The sequence below is a fragment of the Sipha flava genome, unplaced genomic scaffold (assembly GCF_003268045.1).
Source record: "Sipha flava isolate LNK unplaced genomic scaffold, YSA_version1 39_pilon_pilon, whole genome shotgun sequence".
NCBI classification, from domain to species: domain Eukaryota; kingdom Metazoa; phylum Arthropoda; class Insecta; order Hemiptera; family Aphididae; genus Sipha; species Sipha flava.
The window spans coordinates 1,429,657-1,452,941 of record NW_020273107.1 but is presented as its reverse complement, the minus strand read 5'-3'; the positions used below and the strand labels follow the sequence as shown (position 1 = coordinate 1,452,941).

At 31.9% G+C, this 23,285-nt stretch overlaps 1 protein-coding gene across 5 annotated transcripts in view; it reads right to left on the bottom strand.

The window, feature by feature from the left end:
- The window catches only part of LOC112688589, a 98,868-nt gene that overhangs the window by 4,168 nt on the left and 71,415 nt on the right, over positions 1 to 23,285 (bottom strand). For all 5 annotated transcript variants that reach the window (XM_025561862.1, XM_025561863.1, XM_025561864.1 and 2 more), the window contains one exon: positions 20,790 to 20,883. In XM_025561862.1, coding sequence (XP_025417647.1) covers positions 20,790 to 20,883 — 94 coding nt within the window. The remainder of the gene's footprint in view (positions 1 to 20,789; positions 20,884 to 23,285) is intronic.

Below are 23,285 nucleotides of genomic sequence, written 5' to 3'. Positions count from 1 at the left end.
TTGAAGTGGATCATATTATGATGATTATATTACGTACACAGATAAATATAATGTGCACTGAACGCTTAATACTTAGAAAGTTTGGGAACCCTAGATCTGTACATGGATCACATAAAATGATAACATTCAATTAGGTATTTAATTAAATAACTGATTAATTCTTTTTTCTAAGTATGTACAATATTATGCTCTCTAATTTTATCGGTTGTTAATTTTAATTGTTAAATTTTATCGTATGTTACCCTAATTTTAATGTACATGTGTATGATTTTCGCACTTTCTATAATCATTTATAATAAAGTATATACATAGTTAATTTTATTTTATACATTTTTTTTATTTTATTTATCTCATTAAATATCAACAGCTAATCGGCCATTAGTTTTTTATAATTACAATAGTATTTTAACTTAAAGTTTTTTAATTATTAATTTATAAATTATATAATCTTAGATTTGGTTGTATATTTCAATTTCATTCCCTTTTATTCCTATATGTCCTGGTACCCAAATGATGCTTATTTGTTTGCCGTGGTTCTAGTACTATATTTAATTTGTTATGCATTTTTGATGCGATGTCTCCGGAATTGAAATGGTTTTAAATGCTTTTTATAGAGCTTAATTAGTCACTTAGAATGATGAACTTAGAGTGTTTTTCTTGAATGATGATCTCAATAGCCTTTAAGATAGCCATAGAAGCTTCCGCTGTAAATATAGAACAGTTAGGCGATAGTTAGTATAATACTTTTTTTGTTGGAAATATTATGGACAATCCGACTCATTTTTGTGTTTTGGATCCATCTGTATATACTTCATAGTGGTCTCCGTAGTTTTCGAGGATGCTTTTTAAATAGTTTTCGAATAAACTATGTGGAGTTGTTCGTTTGGATAGTGTATTGTTCTATTAAAATTTTATATTTTGTTGTCCGTGATGGTTTGGTATTTAGTTCTTTGATTATAATATGAGACAAATTAATCTTGTATTCTTTCATCAAATTTGTGAAATCATTATTGTCCTTTTCGTGAATATTGTTTTTTTTTCCAAATTTGAATCGAAACGACCATCTGGGTCTTCATTAATGTCTTTTTCGCTTGGGAGGGCTAGAGTGCACTAAGAGGCACTTGTACCCCCTTCTCTAGGAAGAGAATTTACATGTGTGTGGACTTCACTCCCAGTGGAGTGGGTCCAGTGGAAGAAGAGTAGGCAACCGAATGACGGCAGGGGAGGGAGACTATATGGATATTGTTGTTGGATTTTATGGATCTTCCTGTATATTTAAGGTGAACTTCCAACTTTTTTATTTCGGAAATGGGTTCTCCGTCGAAGTTATGTATACTAAGAATAGGGCTACTGCAGAACGTACTATTACAAATCTCAATCCGCTATTGTTAACACTATCTAACAAGTCCAATGTAGACTTGGATGCTTTTCTGTACAAAATTGCGCCATAGCTCAATTTTGATTGAATTAGTGATTTAACAATGTTAATTAAAGTATTTGTGTCTCCTCCCCATGTAATGTTTTATAATGTTTTTATTATACTTATTAAGTAGCTAGTAGTAGTTTTTAAACATTTTAAATACGATTGTTAAGCAGTGTTAGGTGTTCATTTTCTAAAATTTTTTCGATTTCTCACCCTCTAAAGTCTGTTTTTCTTGATCCCCTTATGATGTTGTGACTATTAAAGTCCTCTGTTATTATGAAAGGTTTAATATTTTTTCAATGTCATTTTTGGTAACTATGTGTTGATTCGAAAGATAAATATTACATATATTAAGTTCGAGGTCTTTTAGTTTGACTGAGGCTGCTATTTCCTCCAAGTGCAAAGTTATGTTAATTATTTTGCTAAGGTAATCTGTTTTTATATATATTGCTGCGCCGCCGCTTTCTCAAATCTGTTTTGTTTATACTGTATTCTTTATAGTTATTTAATGTTCCTGTGTTAAAATTATTGAAGTTGGTTTCTTGTAGACAAATTACTTCTGGATCGTGTTTAGATATTAATAATTTTAGTTCATTGATTTTTTTGTGGAATCCATTTAGGTTCCATTGAAATATTTATGTATTTTTATTCATGATGAGTAGAAGTTGGAGTTGCAGTATTTATAGTGTTTTATTTTATATTGTTTATTGAATAGAGGCATTATCATCTGGAAGCATTTGGAACAGTAAATTTGATAACTTTTTTATTTTTATCTTAATACTTCGGTTATTTAGAGTGAGGTGTATATTTTCTATTACTTCGAATAGTTCTGATACGTTTGTACCGATTTATTTACATAAGTCTTGAATTTTCGTATTTTTATCGGAGAATTTTTCAATAATATATTTGAAAGATTTAAAACTGACGGTTATATTAGAACTCTGATTGATAAGGTCTGCACAAGGTTCTAATTGTTCACCTAGACTGTCATAGTTATTTATTGACGATAAGTTTGAAAGTGAACAGGTTCTTATTTTTTGTTTTTTATTACTTGTCTTTTTTTATGTTGCTTTGTGGTTTAATATCGGATTTAGGTGGTAAAATATCAGTTTGTGTTTTAGAAACAAGTGTCTAGGGAGATGAAGGACTTGTTGATACAGATACCAGTCGTTTATAAGTTTTTGGTTTTTTGTTTTCGGGCAAGTTGAAATTTTTATCTTTTGGTATTTTTGTGTTTTGTATTGGGTTCAGCTGATTTAACGTGGGAATTGTTTGAGTAGTAATATTTGATTGACTATTGATATCCATACTGTATTTACATGTAGATGAGAGGTGTCCACTTTGTTTGCATTTAAAACATGTAAGTGTGTCGTCTGTTACGAATATACGGAAAGTAGTGTCTTTTTGTTTAATCGATATTGAATCTGGTATTTTGCTTATATCATCTGGGTTTATGAATATTTGTTTTCTAAAGCTTGTAACGTGGGCAAAAAAGTCTGAGGATGCGATTGATTTTAATGAAAACAATTCGGATGTGGTTCTAATTCCTAGTTCTTGAAATACTTTTATTATTGATTGGTCTGGTATAATTGAGTATACGTTTGAGAATATTATTCTTTTGGATGGGTTGATCAATTTTTTTAATGTGATTTCATTGTTGTTGGTGTTTATTTTATTATGATTTTTAATTATTTCATCGGCAGTATTTTGATTGTTAAGGAATATACAAAAGCGGTTATTAGATATATGCAACGCGGCAATTATGTTGATGGGTGCGGTGAATTGGGTTATGGCTGTTTAGTAATCAATTTATTTAAGTCCTTCTATCGCTGTAAGTACTATGGCTTGGTTCATTTTAGGATTGTGTTTTATAGCTGTTGTTTCGGTGAAAATATGGAAATTACTGTATTTTCGTTAATATTGATTTGACTTGAGTCATTGTTTTGATGGCCGTTTAAATTTAGTAGTTGCGTGCGAGGTGCTCGCGGTTTCGTCATTCATCGTGCTTATTCACTAATGACTAATGAATTAATTGTTATCCTAATAGTGTACGGAAATAATTCATATTATAATATTACCTGACGACTTATGTGACTATGTTATCGTAAGCTATAAATTCGTTAATAACGTTATACGTAATGCACGATCGGCGGTCACACAAGAACTGTTTTGTACATTTATTTAGTACATGTTTACAAGTTAAACGTCAGTACAGAGGGGCCCTAGGGGCCGCGGCCCCTTCAGAAGCTCGTACCGTATTTATAAAAAAATGTAAATTGTTAAAAAAAAATGCATATTATAATATGTAGGTACTATCATACGACACACACAAGTATGTAGATAGAGACATAGATGTATGACGGTTGAAAGGAGTTTCTCCACACTCCGGAGACTAAAAACCTGGCTTCGTTCAATGATGACTGAAGATAGACTATCAGCATTATGTCTAATTAATGTTTATCATAAAGTATATATTTTAAATCAAATAGATCATATTATTGATATTTTTGCCAATTTTAAAAATAGACGACTTGAATTTGTATTGTAAAAATTGTTGTTTACTTTTTAATATAAGATTTTGTAAAATTATAACTTCCCCCCCCCCAACCAAGGCTCTGGAGCCGCCCCTGCGTCAGTACACCTTTATATAATAGTATTGGACACAAACATTGAATCGTAAATTTATGGTCAACTTAAGGTTTACTATCCGTGTCCAACCGCAGGAGCCACCCTACACTATTATTACATAATAAGTGTGGAATGAAATAATTTGTTTATATTCATGTGAAAGATCATTGCGAAAAAAAAACCGCTTAAACTATTAACACCTGCAGCAGCCGAAAACTTAAATAACATAGACCGTGCAGGTGTAACGGTAATTCAAAATATATTGGGGGGGGGGGGGGGAGAGGACACGAAATTGCACTGTTTGTTCGCGTGAGGATAATTGTTTAAATGTTGAATAAAATTACGAACACAATGCGTATGTGCGTCGGAAAAGTGTAGTCATGGTACCCGTCGTGCACGTACACGGATAGTACACAAGTGTCTCCATATCGTATTATCTGCGCCGTTAGTGTAACAAGGGCAAAAATAAATCACTCACACGTACGTTCGTAATACATACGTGTGTACGTACGTGCACGCCTGTGTTCGCGGGATTTGGATCGACTGTTCGACAATACGTGATACGTAACTGGCAGTGCCATCATCAAGCACAGCATACAGGGTGTCGATCAAGGTAATCGATACCCAAACGAGGAGTAACACCCACAATGTATCATCGTGCTCGTGTGAAATTCTCCGCAACATTAATAATAATCGTAATACGTCATCGGTGGCATGCGAATGTGGATACACTCGGTCGCGTGAAACGAGACGCTGTTCGGCGGACGCCGCGCTCAGAGGCTTTTGTGCCGTTGCAACACGCATTTCGCGGACGCTATAAATAACTGAAATCAAACGAACTGTCACGTGTCGACCCGTTTCTTCGTTTTATAATGAACGAACACGTGGTGTGGAGTCACGGCCTGTCGCGTGCGCGCGCGTTCTTCGTGTTGGCCCGCGCGGCGTAAGGTCGAGAAAATATTGCAACGACGAAAAATCGACCGCGCCGGCGACGGGAAAGCGCGCTTACCGTTATATTGACTTTCGGAGTACAAACGTACGGTATTAAGGTTCATGATGTTATACCGATAGCTGTGCGAATTAATAATGAACACGCACTCGGACGTACTCGGGTACGGGTATCATGTACACGAGCGCGCCCGTTAATAAAATATTATTAAAATACGTGTTCCGCAAACGGGCGTCCACCGCTGACCGGTTGTTGCGAACATTTCGAATGGGGAAAAAAAAAATTTTTAATGTTTTATATTAGATAGCGAAATCCGGTCTAAACCGCGCGGCAGCCGCAGCGTCCTCATAAAAAAAAAAAACTGCTAAATCACGTCGTTCTCATAGAATCATTACAACTTATAATGCAAATTATTGTACGTATCTACAGCGGCAGTAGCGCAACTTCATCGTTTAAAGCCGGGAGCGTAATTTTCAACGGTCCTCTCCCCCCCCACTATGTAGGTCAGGTGAGTTCGGTAAAAATTATATTTGTATCGAGATCTCGGCTTCAGACACAAGTAATTTTGGCAGTAAAAACACATTATTTTCTTGAAGTCGTATACGCACTACTGGTTACGAAACAACCGTGGACAGTATAATTTTAATAGAATACGTACGTAAAAGTTGTTTAACAATCAAGAAAATCGTAAAAACATTGAATGCGTACGAACGTCAGCCCGGGCTAGGCCCGTGCACCCTCTGATTTCTCTAAGCGACGTCGTTGCGAGAAAATCAAAAAGTCGATGACGACAACATGCGCATTTCGCGGTGCACACGACGTATAATAATAATAATAACAATAATAATAATAATAATAATAGGTACACACGTTCGAATCGAAACGAAATGTGCATTTAACACGTCCATCGCCGGATGCGTGCACTTGTACAAATTAAATTGTACAAATTTGATACTTGTAGAAATTAAATTGTACGGGCACGTTTGAGTTGCGCGCACGCGACTTTTGGCGTAATCGTCGGCCCCGCGGTATATCTCCGCGCGCCTCGCACGAGGCGGTGGTGGTGGCCGACATGTGTCACGGACGCGTGACCGAATTCGCAAAAATATCGCGACCTGTGCCGGAACCGCTAACCGCCCGGCTCGAAAGCGGGGCCGCGCGTGTTCGCGAAAATGCAACAACAGGTTTTCCGCAGAACGGCCGTGAGACCGAAAATCGTTTCGTCCGCCGCGGCATAAACAATAACGTGTATACACGGCAACCAGTACGACGCTTGTTACGTAAGGGTGGTGCGCGTGCGCGTGCGTGTATGCGCCGGTGAACGTTCGGTGGTGTCGACAGCGTGGGTATGACGAAGAGTTGCTATAATAGCGTACTCGAGCCCAGGCGACTTCCGCCGCCGCCGCCGCCGCGCGTATGTAGCCCGTCCCACATAACGTGTTCGCCCGTCGTATTATAATAGTATAATGTTATGCGCGCGTAAGAAACGTAAATGCAAATCCGACGGCCGTTCGCCGCCCGTCTCTTACCATATATTATATTCGCCGTCGCAGTCGCAGCGCCGAGCGTTGCACAAGGCTGCTGCGTGCAATTTACCTGTGCGCAATACAATGCGCACACGTGTGCTGGGGAAGACCTTTTAAGATAACACGTACTTATTACGACGCATCCGTTCCCCTTTGTGAATAATAGGTAACCGGCCAAGGCTTATGATTTTTTTTTTCTCGATTAGACATCCTCCTCCACCTCTTCCTCCTCCTCCTCCTCCTACTTCTCTTCGCAGTCGTCGTCATTATCATCTCCTTCTCTACGTTTGCACCATAGCCTTGCGCGAATCGATTGAAAATCCTTCGGGAAATCCTTATATCTTGTTGTACTGCTCCGTACGTGTACACCGCTGACCACTTACACTCAACAATAATGACGACGAAAAATATCCTCGAATAACCACAAGTTTTCGATTTTTTATAACGTTTTTTGGACGACTCGCGAACCGATTTCTTTTAACGACTTCTTGGCATCGTTTGTTTTACCACACAAACGACGCAAAAACATAATTTTTTTTTTAAAACATTGGCCGCGGGTCTGTCGCTTTATTTTGGCACTGTTCTCGTAATGGGTTAAGGTTGGACCGATGAAATTTACACCAAAAACGATAATAAAAGAAAAAAAATTATTTAAATGAATTGCTGTTTTTCGGTTTCAACTTGAACTATGATAGTGGAGGTTAACCAACGTTATATTCATGAATAGTGGAAAAGAAGGAGGAGGAAGTGTTTGCGTTGATGGCGAGGCCAACGGCTGGATACCGATAATGCTGTCAAAGTCGATAAATTGTAAAATCCGAGGTCGGGTTTTTTTTTCTTTTTTCATTTGTCGTATCAGGTACACTGCACCATTGCAATTTCTACAACTATTAAAAGCAAACAGAAATTTTTCATTCGCTTTCCCACTTTGTGGTGAAATCTAACATTGGGTCAGCCGACTTTCGAGTTCTGTCGCATTATTATCGCGTATAACACAGTTTCCCAACACAGCTGCGGTAATTTCAAACAGTATTTGAAGTTTTTGAAATGTATTATACCGTTGTCACACGACAACGTCATTGTTGTTTGTCAACCATTTAATATCTCCTCGATCATACTGATTCGTATGACCCGAAAACAATAAAATTGTTCCGCTAAATTTTTTGCGCACATAATTCTATAGGCTGACCCAATTTCGTAGCCTCGTTACCCTACTGCTCATCAAATTGCGGTTTATTATTAGGCCTAGAAATCTGGTGACGACACAACATAATTTCGTACACACACACACACACACACACACACATGTATGTGTACATTAACGATAATAATCTTTTAACGCATCGGACTATTACAATTAATAACAAACGTAATGTTATGTGACAACGGCTAGTTAAAAATTGCGTCACAATACGTAATGATAGATTTTGTTTTCGATCTTGAGTCGGATATTAATTGAATCAAATGAAAGTGTTGTCTCGTTCTATTCAGTAGGTAATACGTAAACAAGGCGGTACACGATATTTTTCATAGACTTGGGAAATCGGGAATTGACTGTTTTCTAAGAATTGACTACGCATTTAACGTTGCAATAACAATGAAAGACCGTACGCGCGTACGAAAAAAGTATCTACTCGTGTTTTGCAGCGCACACACGTATACGATTACATTTATTCTTGTTAAACGGGAAATCGCGTATTATTATTATCAAAGTTGCCAAAATAATACGACCGTCGGATTACGTGAACACAAAACAATAACGCGCGTAACAAAAACACATAGTCCGCTCGAGTTATTGTTTGCGCGCACCCGCGGACCGTGCGGAGTGCGCGTGGAAAGACGTAAGACTTGCACTACACTTACGCTTTTATGTACACTACACTTAACGATTATGTGCGCCACACGTTCGATTCCAGGTATAGACGACGACGTAAGCGATCGCACGGTAAGCCGCACGTCACACACTCTACAATAATATGCGTATTATCTCTACGTGATATTGTTGAGTTTTGCCGTTTCCCAACGGGTTTTTTCTTCGTTTCTATCAATAATCCTAATACGATTGAATATCATACGGTAGTAGTTAGTAATGGTATTGCGTACAACAGTGGCGGCGGGGCTGTTCGCGCGCGATTTTATTATTGTGCTTACGCAATGGTCTATCTCACACACACACACACACACACATACACGTGTTGTAAACTCGGAAATAACACGATATTATAATTTATAAGACTAAATCGTTGTTACATGTTTGAATTGATCTCGCGCACACCCATACATGCTGCGGCCGACTGGAGTTCGCCTAGAGGTTAGCTGTTATGTATGCGTACGTACGTCATCGCACGGGTGCACACTGCCACCGCTGCCGTCGTGATGACACCGAGAACTTTCCGGGAAACTACGAGGAAGGAAAAAGGACAAGGAGCAGAAGAAGAAGAGGAAAAAAAGTAATTGTAGTCGTGGTCGTACCAATAGGAGCAGGGAAGAAGCGGAGGAGGAGAGAAGAAAAAAAAAACTTCCGTACGAACATCCATTTGACCGCGCGCGATACTTTCGCGGGGGGCGACCGGGAACGATTCCAAAACGGAGACTGTGGCGCGACTCCAATTTTCCGGGTCACCGTTGACGTCAGAGGCTTTTATTTCCGAAGGTCCGTTGGCGATTATTTTTATTTAGATTGGTTATAATACGTTTTACGAAACGTGCCGCTTTCCCGTGTCCCTTTTGCTTGACCACCAATGGAACGGTCGCACGGAGGCGACGACGACGGTTTGTCTGCGCCCGTGTACCCCGCGACCGCTACATTCCCCCCATGGACCCCACTTGGTCGGGCCGACACCCCGAAAATAATCGTTCGGCGTCACCGATATTTTCGTACTCCGCTGCACAGACGCATACGGACATTATAATAAACAATAATTACTGTCGGGCCGCGCGCACCGCCAACGCTAGCTGTCGCCGCCGTGTCAGAGCGGTGTCGCGTGACGACATTACGTGTCGAATTATGTCTATATTATTTTCGTTGTCCTTTGTCGCCGGTCTTTTCGGTTGCATGCAGAGCCGGATTATAGTTTTTAGGGCCGTAAGCACATTCATATAAATTTTCATACACATAAAAAAATTAATTTATTTTCAATTATTTATTAGATATCACAAATAAAATTAAAATAATTATAATTTACATTTGAATCTACATTTAAAATTTTGAATTCTTATATTAATTTTCTTTATTATTACATTATTTAATTATTAATTCTATATATATATTAAATATCATCATTATTATAATTTTGTTTATTTAATATTATTTTTAGGAAAAACCCGAGTCGCGATAGTATCACATCATAAAGGTAAATTAATATGATGAAATATTTTTGGAATATTAGTTGGAATAACGAAATAATTGATATAAATCACAGTTACAAGTTTACTACAAACTTGATAACTATAATATTAAATTATTTATGATATTAAATCATAAATTCATAACTACTCATGAGAAAAAAAAATTCTTAAATTTTATTTTTAATATATATAAATTTGATTTTAAAAATTATGGGCAGAATTTTTTTTGGGCCGTGAGCAATTGCTTATTTTGCTTACTCTTTAATCCGGCCCTGGTTGCATGGAGTTACGATAAACCGTTCGGCGGGACCCGCTGGTACGCCCGAAAAGTCTGACCGCGTAACGTGCACGTACGCATTACGTATACTGTCGCTGCGATGTTATTGATAATAATAATAATAAATAAATAAATACATGTAATACACATACGCAACACGTGCAGTATCACAGTATCTGCAACCAGCCGCGATGAAGTCGCTTATTCCGTATTTTAATGGTACACCACACACGCGTAATAACGCTGTGCCGCCATGTAGATTTTCAAATCGGAATCGCGGAGACGAATAATGAAAATAATGGTATACCCGGTCGTAATAATATGCGGTGATCGTCATCGCGACGTTTCGTATTCACATCCCCACTGGTGTGTTACCGGTGCATAAAGAGTGATCAGCATGGAAAAACATCGGCGAGAGAGTGTGGCACGTACACAGGGATTAGATACGATCCAAGCATTTTAAAACCGATTTTGTTCGACACGAGACTTGCGTACGTACATCATAATTTGCTTTATACGTTGACGCGTTATATCCGATAGCAGAGGCTATTTTTTTGTTTTTTAGGTAGAGCTAATAAGACGCCAACAATTATTAGGTAGGACCACAAAAAATGAGATTTTAGAAAAAAAAAATATTAATATGAACTTATTTCTATGTATTACAATTTTAAATAATTACAACATTATGACAAAATTACTTTATAATAGTTCTGCATATGAAAATTGATTATACTATGTCTAAGGTCAGTCCAGTGGTAGGGTTATTGGTGTGGTCGGTAGTTTACAGATAGGGCTATTGCCCTAGCTGGTCCGTCCTCGGCGCCGTCATAAGTTATATTTATACTCACATTATAACTGGGACACTTCTATTGCAGTATTTTCATTTATACGCAAAAGCCGAAAATGAAAATGGTGTTATATAACATTTAATCTTTAATGTTTATGCTATAGTTTATAAAAATAATAAAAATACATCAGTTTTGTGTTCCGATAAATGTTATCATTATTTACTCGTACTATGCAACTTCAAGTGTAGGTATAGTTGGTTATTTTCAAATATAAGCACACATTTCATAAATACTTCGCTCTTAACCTAATTGCTGTAATATCACACAAGAATATTAGTTTTTTATTGTATTTAAGTATGAATATTTAACCACATTTGTTATTATTCTATACTACGTTTTAGGCAATTTTTTACATTAAATAAATTAATTTAACTTTTATATAACTAATCACTCATAATGAAACTAACCTAATTGTAGTACGTTAATTTAATGTTTTTGACTTCAAAATATGATCTTTTTACATTTTTAATTTTTAGATATTAAAAAAAGCTAATTATTGTATTTTTGTGAATATTTGAATTGCTTTTTTACTTATTTTTTGCAGCAGTTGTTTGGATTATTTTAAGGTCATAAAGTTACTAATTCTAAAAAAAATTGATACATGTTGATAAGAATCGAATAGTCTGATAATCGGTTTGTTCGTGTACATCGTATGTGTGAGTAGGTATACCTAATAAAAAAATCTGCGTGTGTAGCAAATTTTGTATTATTATTTTGATTATTGCTGGGCATACTAAACGAATAATGTGCGTGCTTGTAGCGTTATACGCGAACAGAAATTTTAATCATTGGATAACAATTTTTGCCGTCCAACACGAGAACGATTGTAATTTTTTTTTGTTAAAAGATATACTGCTTATGTAGTTTAGTTCCATAATATCGAATATCGCAATGATAATATTATGATGAACAAAAAAACAAAGTATAACAACATCTTAACTTGAATCCTAAACAAGATATTCGATGTATACGTGTCAATATTATTTTTACGTTAGTCTAGGTCAAAAATACCTTCTAAATATCTCAATAATCAAAATTTAGTTATTTAAAACGTTTCTTTTATTCTAAAAATTTTATATTATATGAGGTGAAGTTTTGTTAAATAATGAGTTTTAATATGTTATGCTTGCTGTTTTGTGTTTTTACTTTAAAACAAACTCAAACGAAATGTGAATTCTAAACGTATTGTACGATAGTACAATATTTCGTACATACAAAATGGTTTGATTTATAAATATACTCATTGAATATTTTCCTTGATATTAGAATAATTCAGAAGTTAAAGTTTTCAGATTTTTTTTATTATTAGATTTTTTTTTTTATAAAGTTTTTTTTTATTAAATTTAAAATATTGATTAATAAAATGTGTATTTATTTACATCAGATTAGCTGTCCAGTTGGTAGTTATCAATAATGGAGGTAAATCTATCTACCTTCCAACTTATTTTAAATATGTTTATGCAAAAGACAAGACGATGACTTGCTGTATACTCCTGTCTTTTGTTACATTTTATGTTGTGTATGATCACCAGACAAAGACGTGTTTATAATTATATGAATTAAATGATTTTCTTTACATTATTTTTTATTACTGGCAAGAACTAGTACGTACGCTCACCAAGTTGGCCTCGAGTTACTAGAAAAAATTGCACTGTAGTGGAACAGACAGGTAATTTGTCAAAAAACAAAAATTATAACATAACAACATTTTTGTAATTAAAATAATACGATTGATAACATTTTCAAAAATAAAGTGTGTTACTTTTTAATGATTGTAAAATTAAAGCAAAGAAATTTAATAATTATTAATTATAGTTAAACTATAATTATACATAATTTAAACTAATTTAGTAATTGATAACCACGACGCATTAAAATTTGTAGATTAAGATTCTATTTAAATTTTTAAATTACACTTACAAATCACTATCAACATTAAAATAAAACTGAACAATTAAATAATACTTGAAATTAATGGCATTTTACCAGATGAATCGGTTTATATAGAGTTGGCAGTTGGCATATAATTCTAAAGTTATATATTTTTAATTATTACTTCTCTTATTTCGTTGTCTACACACGATTTTATCTGTAGTCTATTTTTATTTTTAAAAAACTCGTTCATATTTTAGTCTTGAAGAACAATAGAATTCAATTTTATTATAAATTAGTTGTAGTAAATACACCGTATGTACAAATATTATATGGACTATGGATAAGATTTTATCATTTTTCATTATCTATCCATCGCTTACATTCGAAACGAAATTATTCTTTAAACTTACAATTTAAAATATAAATATTAGATATCGTAAAAATGTGGTCGTTTATTAATCAGAGAATGTTACTTTGATTATTTAACTGTCAAATAAAATGTCTGAAAGAAATCTGAACAACCACTACTGTAAGTTATAGATATTTTATGTTCAATGTGCATTATTTATGGTACAAAATGACGGAGAGGACTTGTATATGAGTCACGTGTGTGCTGCATAGAAGTTGAATACTAATAGTCACGTGAAACAGTCACATTTTCTTTATTGATTGGCTTTAATTTCGTAGTAAATATATTTATAACATTTATTATGAACGGAATATTTTTGTGTTACAATATTATTCGAGAAATATTGTATATTGCATCAGCATTCAGCTTTATGATAACTTGTATTCAAGAAGACGAGAATGATAATTGATAAAAACATTTCAACAAAAAACGGCGTATTTAAGGTGTGTGAACTTTCTTAATTAATTATTTATTATAAAGCCTCCAAGTTTAACGATGGTTACATATAGGTGAGCAATAGAGTTGCTTTCACTGTGCACAGGAGATTGGTTGAAAAGTGAAATCTTTCTGGTATTATTTGAAATTCATAAATGTCATAATCTCATAAATAATTCTATGTTAACTATATAGGTAACTAGTAATTCAGAAAACTTACATCAGTTCGATTATACATCGAATTAGTGATAATATCTTCATTTTGAACCCAAGTAATTATAATAACTCAGGGGCTGCCAATTATATGAATTTGCAATAAACAGGAAGTGTAATATCAAAATAATGATTTGTTTAAAATTACAAGTAACAACAATTTAAACATTAAAGGTTATCTACTGTAGTGAGTTTATGACGTTTAGGATATTTTATATTCTATATATATATATATATATTCATATAAAATTATTTGTTCATTTTTTCATTTGTTTTTCATTTATTTAATTTCATTTTTTATTTACGCATTTATTATTTTTAAATATTATTTTATCATCATAATTTGAAAACATTCTTTTTTAAATATTCATACATCAAAAATGTGTCAATGAGTATAAAATAAGCATTTCATAGTATTTATTTATGGTATTCTGATAAAAATAATCATTCAATCAATAATTGAAGTTTGAAGATGAACAAAATATTCAATTTATAATTTATATTAATTTGGCCATGTCATAGATTAGATTTATTAGTTAATTACAGATATTTACTGGCCAACGGGTTAATTTATGAATACGTAACTGTATACTGTATTAAACATATTTTATCATTTGTACAATAAATAACTATGCGACTGAAGAATTTTTTTTTTCATCATCAGTTACTTTATTAATTGATTTGTTTTTCCTATGTCTTACTGAATTTAGTTTCATTACAGAAAAATAAGACAAATAATTTCCTAATATTAAACTACATTAGGTATAGGATCTATTATTTTTTCTATAGTTTATATAAAATTAATAACTCAACAGTATATAAATACCTGATTAAGTGTTCCATTATTTGAAGTTTTTAAGAAACCTATGATGAAAAATGACGTAGAAAACACACACATTCGCGAAACTATACAACAGTTAGGTATGTATTTTTGTACGTAAATATTATAACTACAAGAAAAATTATTATTAAATTTATGTTAACTTTGTTAGGATTAAAAATGAAATAGTTAAATACGAAAAAATAAAAAACCAACGATGTTCAATCTATGCGAACTGTAGCACAATACCAACATCTAAGTACACAATATATATAATATACATATGGCTGTAATAGAACAATTGTCAATTGTACCTATATAGTTATCTATTATAGTAAAAACATTTGTAATCAGCTAATGTTAACAAATACGCACATCGTGTCACTATTATTTTAATTAAATAATTAACGAGTTTAAAATATGCGTTTTTTATGTAAAATCACATTTTTTAACTTTTTATACACTTTATAAAATTAAAACCTATACATTCATAATTAATCTAAAAATGATTTAGAAAAATCATGAATGATGTATAAAAAATGTTTTTACAAATTTTGTTCAATTGTTCCAACCCCTTCGTCAAAGTATGCAACCGACATACCTTTTTTCTGTATGTGTACATATATATAAGCAAAATTTAATGATTGTTTTTATTGTGTACATATCAATATATGTATCAAAAATATACTTCTCTTATAACAACGTTAAAATGTTTTTATAATACAAACAATGGACAAAATATTTTTTAGATATATAAACATTCTAGTATTAGTTGACGAACTGAAATACTTGTATTTATTTTATAAAAACATAAATATAGTATATTTTAATAGACTTTAATGATTGACATAATATACAATACACGGTTAATGATTAACTTTAATGATATTTTGGAATTCATTTTTATAGAATTTAAGATAAACAATAAGTGTTATTTGTACGTGATCAATCAGTGCCAAAGGAATTGTATTTTTTTCGTAAATTATTCAAAGTGGACAACCAATATTCTTTCTACGTTTTCATCACGAGTGCTTAATTCTCAGCTATTTAAAAATAAATATACTAATTTGAGTAGGTTAGGCACTATAATGGGTACACACACGGAATATTGACTGCATAACAGCCAAACTGTGCGGCAAACGAATAAACTCATGAAACATAAACTGTAACCAAAAGACTTTTTTGGCGTAAACACTAGTTTTGGGTTTAAACTGCAGCGAAATAGCCCTGAAATATAAAATAAGATATTTTGTGTCGCAATATTTGTATACGTATTTTATTATACGTCTATTGTACATAAAATATTACTGGATTGATTAAATTTTTTGGTAAAACCAGATTTAGAAATAAGATACCAAATAGATATAAGTATTATACCATAAACAAACATGGTCTGCATGTAAATAATAAGATAGAATCTTATTTATCAACTATTTTGCAATATAGTTTAAATGTAAATGAAGGTTCAATGCAAAATACTGTTACATATTATCGGATCGATTCCAGTGAAATTTAAAAGTTCACACGATGTAATGGTTTTTAGTTATCGATATTTGATATTTTATTACAATCATTTCTGTTAATTGCTTAGCTAAATTTTAGCTAAAAAAAAAAAAATTATTCGTAGCATATCAGATTAAGATCAAATCAATATAATTCCAAGAAAAGACATTTCTATGGAATGCAACACTAAATGTGTCTTATTGTATTCGATTTGTTGGTACACCCGAGTTTTATACACATTCAAGTACGTATCTTGGGGGGGGAGGGGTTTAGTCGAATGTGTATAACATATGCACAATATTTATTTAATTTTGATCGGCGTCCACGTAGCTCGCGGTAACTACGACACCGTGTACGTGATATATAATTGATGAGTACTGCATATTTATACATGAACTTATCGATTGAACTGGATGCAAACACGCGTAGTCGATTTCGATCGTTTCGTGTGCGTTTCTAAAAAAACGTAGACCTATACAGTAACACACGCAAAGCCGAATAATTTTTACGAAACATTATAGTTTTCGCGTTGGACGCACAACACTTAAGTGTACAGTATGGCGGTGTCATTAACATGAAAAAATATAATACATCGAATAAGTAATCGCGACGAGCCGGATCGTAAGCTGCGAAAACACCATAGACGAACCTATACTAATACTAAATATTGGTCGGTCGGTATTTTTTTTCTTCTCTTTGAAATGACGTTGGCGTGCATATGCAGGCTCGTTGATTGTAGCGGAGGACAAAACGAGGGCACGAGCGTAGTAGAGAGAGAGCGTGCGAAAAGAGAGAGAGAGAAATTAACAATAATAATAATAATAATAATAATAATAATAGAAAAATAGTGCATAAAGAAGAGCATCGAGGGAAGGCGAGCAAGGGCGGCGGCACACATAGCGCACATAGCTTGGCGACGCAATTGCAGCGCGCGGACCAACGACGCCGCCGTGACCCGTTTGTAATATAATGTTGACGCGCTACTGTCGACGTTGTGATAACTGCGTATGACGGTCGATATCCCTTCAAATGCAAATTAATTCACGTCTGACAATGTTTATTCTCTCGGCGCCAGCGGTTCGTCGTCCTCTATTACAATATAAATACACACACGTGACACGAGGACCCTTACAATGCGACGTTTCCGCGCGTGGTGTGCGTGTGTGTGCGCACGTGTGGCAGACTCTCGCGGATCGACGGCGTGTCTTCTCATGTCTCGTGTCTCCTCTTGTTAGAAATACCGTATACACGGTACAAAGTTGAAATATATAATAATACAACAATACACTCACGCTACCGCACCATACACATCGAAATATGCATATATTTATATCGAAATGTACATAAAACACGTCCATGTGTGTGTAAACTCCAACTGTGTATCTACCGCGTGATCATAACTACCGATCGAGTTAAGTGATTGATTCACGCAGACACACACAAACGCGCACGTTTGTGTGTTTTGTACAAATTATAATAACATTTACGTAAAGTTTAATGATAAAATGATCATTGGATAATAATAGGGTTGTACGAGATAATAGTGATTCGTTGCACACATCTTTTAGATTCTGCAGTTTTTGTATTTAAGTACCAACACACACACACACACACACATTTATATATATATAATATGTGTTTTGTAGTCATTTTTGACATTGACGATATTCATTTTTGAATGTCACTTTATGGAAATTGGTTAACGCCCACGAATGTTTGTTTCTACACGTCTACAAACATATTATAAGCACCTTGTTTCTACGTATAAATCACCGAATCCTATTACGAATTAAAATTAATAATATTCCGTTTGTAAGAATATATTGCAATTTTTATTAAAGAAGTTTATGAGTTAATTTCGCCTCTGGTTACGAAAACTTAAAGAAAAATGGCTTTGATGATATTTAAATTGGAAATACATAAAAGTGTATACATCATATATGATATTTATATAAGATTAATTCTAAAAACGATTTTTGCGTGAAAGCTTCCGCAAAAAGGAAAACAGTGCTTCTTGTATTTATACCTAAATATTTCTCTACAGCCGATTAATGAAGATACGTTTAATATAAGTAGATAAAACATTGTAAATTGCAATTAGTCTTTTACTTTGATTATACAGGCTCAATAAGTACTTTATAAAATTTCATACTATTTTTTTTGTAGTTGTAATATTATTTTTAGAAAGTAAATCCGTATTTGAGTGATTTTATAAATTTAGTTTATTATTTTTTAATTTTAATATTATTATCACGGATAGTTAAAATGATTTAATAATTTATTTTATTTTTAAACTGAATATTTTAGTAAATAAAAACTTAAAAAGACACGGTTTTTCAAAATTTAACGACCAAAAGTTATGATCAAATACGTAACCATGCCGAGCAATCGATCCATCCAGAAAGCAATGACGTCATGGTTCACCTAGGCAACCCCCGTTTATTTGAATCGGTCGTCTGCACACGTGTGAACTGACGTTCTTTTGAAACACATTTTGAAAAATACACACTTACATTATTAGTCATTTTTGTCAGTTGTATTTAAATTATACGTTTTGATTTAATTATTAAATATTACAAACAATTAATTATCGAAATTCAATATTTTTAATTTCTGAAAGTATATTTTTCTGTTTTAATAAAACGAATAAATATGTTTATTAAAATGAAATAAAATGGAATTTAATATAAATGATTTATTAAAAAATTAGTTAACCGTAAGCAAATAACAAATTGCCAAGGACTTTAAATGTTGTCTAAATTAAGAGAAATCGTCCACCAGTGAATAGTGACGAGAAATCTAACCGATATCAAACAAGAATATAATTTCTCCTCAGCATGCGAATAATTATATATTAATAACAGAGAATAATCGAAGTACTTTTATTGTTCAGTAGCTAAAAAAATATTATATAATTATATTTCTCCTAAGTCAAAATTGCAATACTCAGTATTTTTTACATTGGTACATTACAGTGATTTATTATTTTTATTAAATATAACATTGAACGAGTAATTTATACAATTGTCAATCACATTATGTTGTTAATCTAAGAAATACATATAACGTAAAAAACAAAAGTATACCTTTAAGTATTTAAATCAATTTTTATATCCCCTAAAAAATAATACATTTACTAAAAATGTATTTATAATGAATCGATATAAAATTTATCCTGGGTCTGTTCGCGATTGTGTTTGTAAATCGAAAAAAGTGATATATTTTCAAGGTGAATTGTACACTGAAGCCAAAACGTCAATCACGGTGACATTTATAATGCAATGAAAACATTGGTTTAATGCACATTTTACATTTATTCTACAGTCTATATATATATAGGTAAATAGTAAACAGTATACCAACTAAGTCTAAAAAACAAAATATCGTGATCATTCATAAATAATAAAGAATTAGATCAGAATCCATTTTCAAAATTACAGTTTCAAGGCCTATGTTGATATATGTGATAACAAATAAAGTTTATTGTCACTTAATCAGGGCCATTATTGTATATCAATAATAGACTGTAAATAGAAAATCCTTCATATTATAATTAAAAATTAAAACGATTTCAAATATAATTTTATTTTTATCACGAAGCAATTAATTTAAATGGTCTTTAAATACACATAAAATAAATTACGAAGAATTGTTTTAGTTTAACTGTCTTGCGTAATATTTTAATAATTGATGTCACCTATGTAAAAGTTTATAGGAACCACGGAGGGTAAAAAAAATGTACTTACTAAACGGGAAAATTAATAAAAACACCATACCCCTAAATTACAGAAATAAATATGTTATCTGAAAATAACGGGTTTATTTTTGTGACTAACTATTTGAAATTTTAATTGAAAAAAATATTGTCGTTAAATAAATAAAAATTATTTTTCTTAGAAAATTTAGATTATGATTTTTTTTTTTTTTTTGATTATAAGTCATTAAATAATTATTTTTTTTATTCATCTTAATAGTCATCAATTTTTCAACATATTAACTGTTAATACTTGCATAGTATGAAATTCGATTCGTTATAAACGTTCATATATTTATATACCACTAGGATAACTCAATACATCCCTGACATTAGAATGCACAGAAAATTATTTGACCCGATTCTCCAGGACCTCGAGGTTTTAATTATTAATATTAATTTTTCAGTCAAATTTAATATATATTATAGTAAATAAATTCGTTTGTGCTCCCTGAGGTGCGTATTGGGTTATACACTGTGTAATACACACAGTGTGTATATCGTCTAGTGAAACAAAGAATACAGTTTGTGTATGTGAATGTGAGCGCGCGCGCATGTGTGTGTGTGTGTGTGTGTGTGTGTGAATGTTAGCGTCCGTGCGTATGTGTGTGATATCTTAAGGTTCAAGGATCTCCAGTACGGGTCTTATCCGGCGCCGCGCAACCATGTCTCCACTAAATTACTAAACCCTTGTTCTATATAATTTTCGCCATATCGTTGCAGACCAAAGCACTTTTCAAAATGTTAAATTAAATATATAGGTATGAATTTTCAAGCATACCTTATAGTAACTGCCAATACAACTATTATCACCGCGACAAGTACCATGGCGATGAGAACACCGCACACCATATATACTCCTTCGTTCGGAACATCTACAAACAAAAAAATAAAATTAACTATACGAAAATCACGCATTATTATAAATAATATTAAATTGTTAATTTTCACATTTATTAGAGTTAAAATTTATACTCGTACTTTGAGTGTACACCTTGAAATATACTAGAAATATGAACAATATACGTAATACTTCCAAGTATCAATTTATTTTCGTTTGAAATAGAATTATTAAATACTAATTTTATCAATATACTTTAAATATCTAACATTTGATATATATTAGAACCAAGTGTATTTCATTTCATGTAAACAAGTAGACATTTAACTAAAAGGATCTGAAAAATTTTTCTGTACCGTGGTACATTATAGTGGTTTGCCTCGAAAAAATATACATTTATAAATATATGTACATACATACATTTCTTGGGGCTAAAATAAGTTCTTTATGCATTTTTTCTTCGTTAGTATAGAATGGTTCAGACGGGATCATCGACTCTTCTCTACAGGTCACTAACTTCCTCTTCTGACTCCCTACCCGCGCGCTTTGTCCACATGTTTTGCCAGACACAAGTTATTCAGGGCTTCTCATCCCTACACCTTTTTTATTCTATACGAATTTTAATTTATACTAATACGATATAAGATGATTTGTGTACTTTATTAATATATATTTAAAATGTTTTCAAAATGTTTGTAATTAATTACAAATTATTATTTAAAAATATATACATATAAAACATTTTCTTATCTTTGAAATTATTAAAATAAATAGACAAATATGATAACGCATTTGATAGTACCAATAAGATACTATTAAATAAAAGATATTTAAACGATAGAAAAATTATAAATCTTCTAAAACCTTGATTTGTATTTTTCATTTATAGTGGTAATGTGTTTTAGAAAACAAAATATTACTACATTCAGCAATCGGCATATGTTAAACCCACGTATCTGAACCACCTCTGCTTTTTTTCGTAAAATACTAAATGCATTTTACCAATAACAATTTAGTTTTCTAAATGTATTCTAAAATGTAAAAAATATAATAATCAACTTTTACTCAATAATAATGAGTCAATGTATATCTATATATATTTTATATATTGATTTTTTACGTTGATACATTGATCAATGATTGTTGTTTTACAATATTTTTGTGATATTTATTATTTTATATGGTGAGGTTAATCCGAAAATAATTAACTACACTTCACAATTTAAGAAATCCAAAATTACTAGATCGTGATTTGCTAATTACTAAGTAAGTAATAATAAAATTATATTTTAGTAATTTTCTGTTGAATATGAGAGAATCAAATACTTACAAATGTGCTAGTGACCGGTGTAAGATAAAACTGTCATTTATATATATATATATATTTTTATATATATTTTTGCTTGAATAAACCTAATATAGTACGTTAGAAAAATTATATGTTTTTTGTGAGGGGCATATAATTAAAAAAATACATATATAAATATAATATATTAAACTATGATTGTACTTTCAAATTAAATTCAAATGCTATATAATTTTAATTATTAAAACATTAATTTATTTAATAGCTCGGTTTTTATATTTATAATAAAAATACATATATTCAATGATCTGCGATCATTAAATATTTAAAAAAAAATGATTAATGATTACCTTTATTTTCATAAACAATATGGATTATTATATTATAATCATTATTTCTTATAAAGAACGTGAAGATAACCCGAAGATTTCGATATTAATAAAGACCAGCAATCATTATTATTATTAATTATTAGTATTGCACGGTATATTAATACAACATTTAGTGTACCAACTGGCAGTTTGGTAATATGTTTAATTATCAATGTTTGGTTTCAAGTGTTATCGAAAGATATCGAAGTGTATAATAAATTTCTTTTTGTTGATATAACAGTAAAAATATTTAAATAAATAAATTAAAGAAAAACAGTAGAAATATAAAATAGTTGTATTGTGGCCGTTGTGTCACGTGTGAGAGCATGCAATAATCATATATACCATTATGAATAGTATTTAAAAGTTTAATGGTTATAATAAATATTAATTATGAATAGGCGTGTTAAAAAAATTGACCTATAAAGTCTGAAAGTTTAAATGAACGCAATTATTTATAACGTAAGACTACAAATCTTGGCAAATATCAGTGTTTTATAAGGTATCTAATGGATCTAATTGTCATCTAATGGATTTACAAAGTCAGTTGCAAGTAAAAATGGGAAAATATATTGATATAGAATTATACATTTTGAAAATTTAGTTTTGTAGAAAATGATAAAATAATATCTATATTTGTTGTTAAAAATGAACAGATTCTAATTAAAATATTACTTGGTAATATTTGCAAGATATTCATTTGATATTTGAAAAACTACAAATAATTTTACTATATAATAATAAAAATTACACTACTTG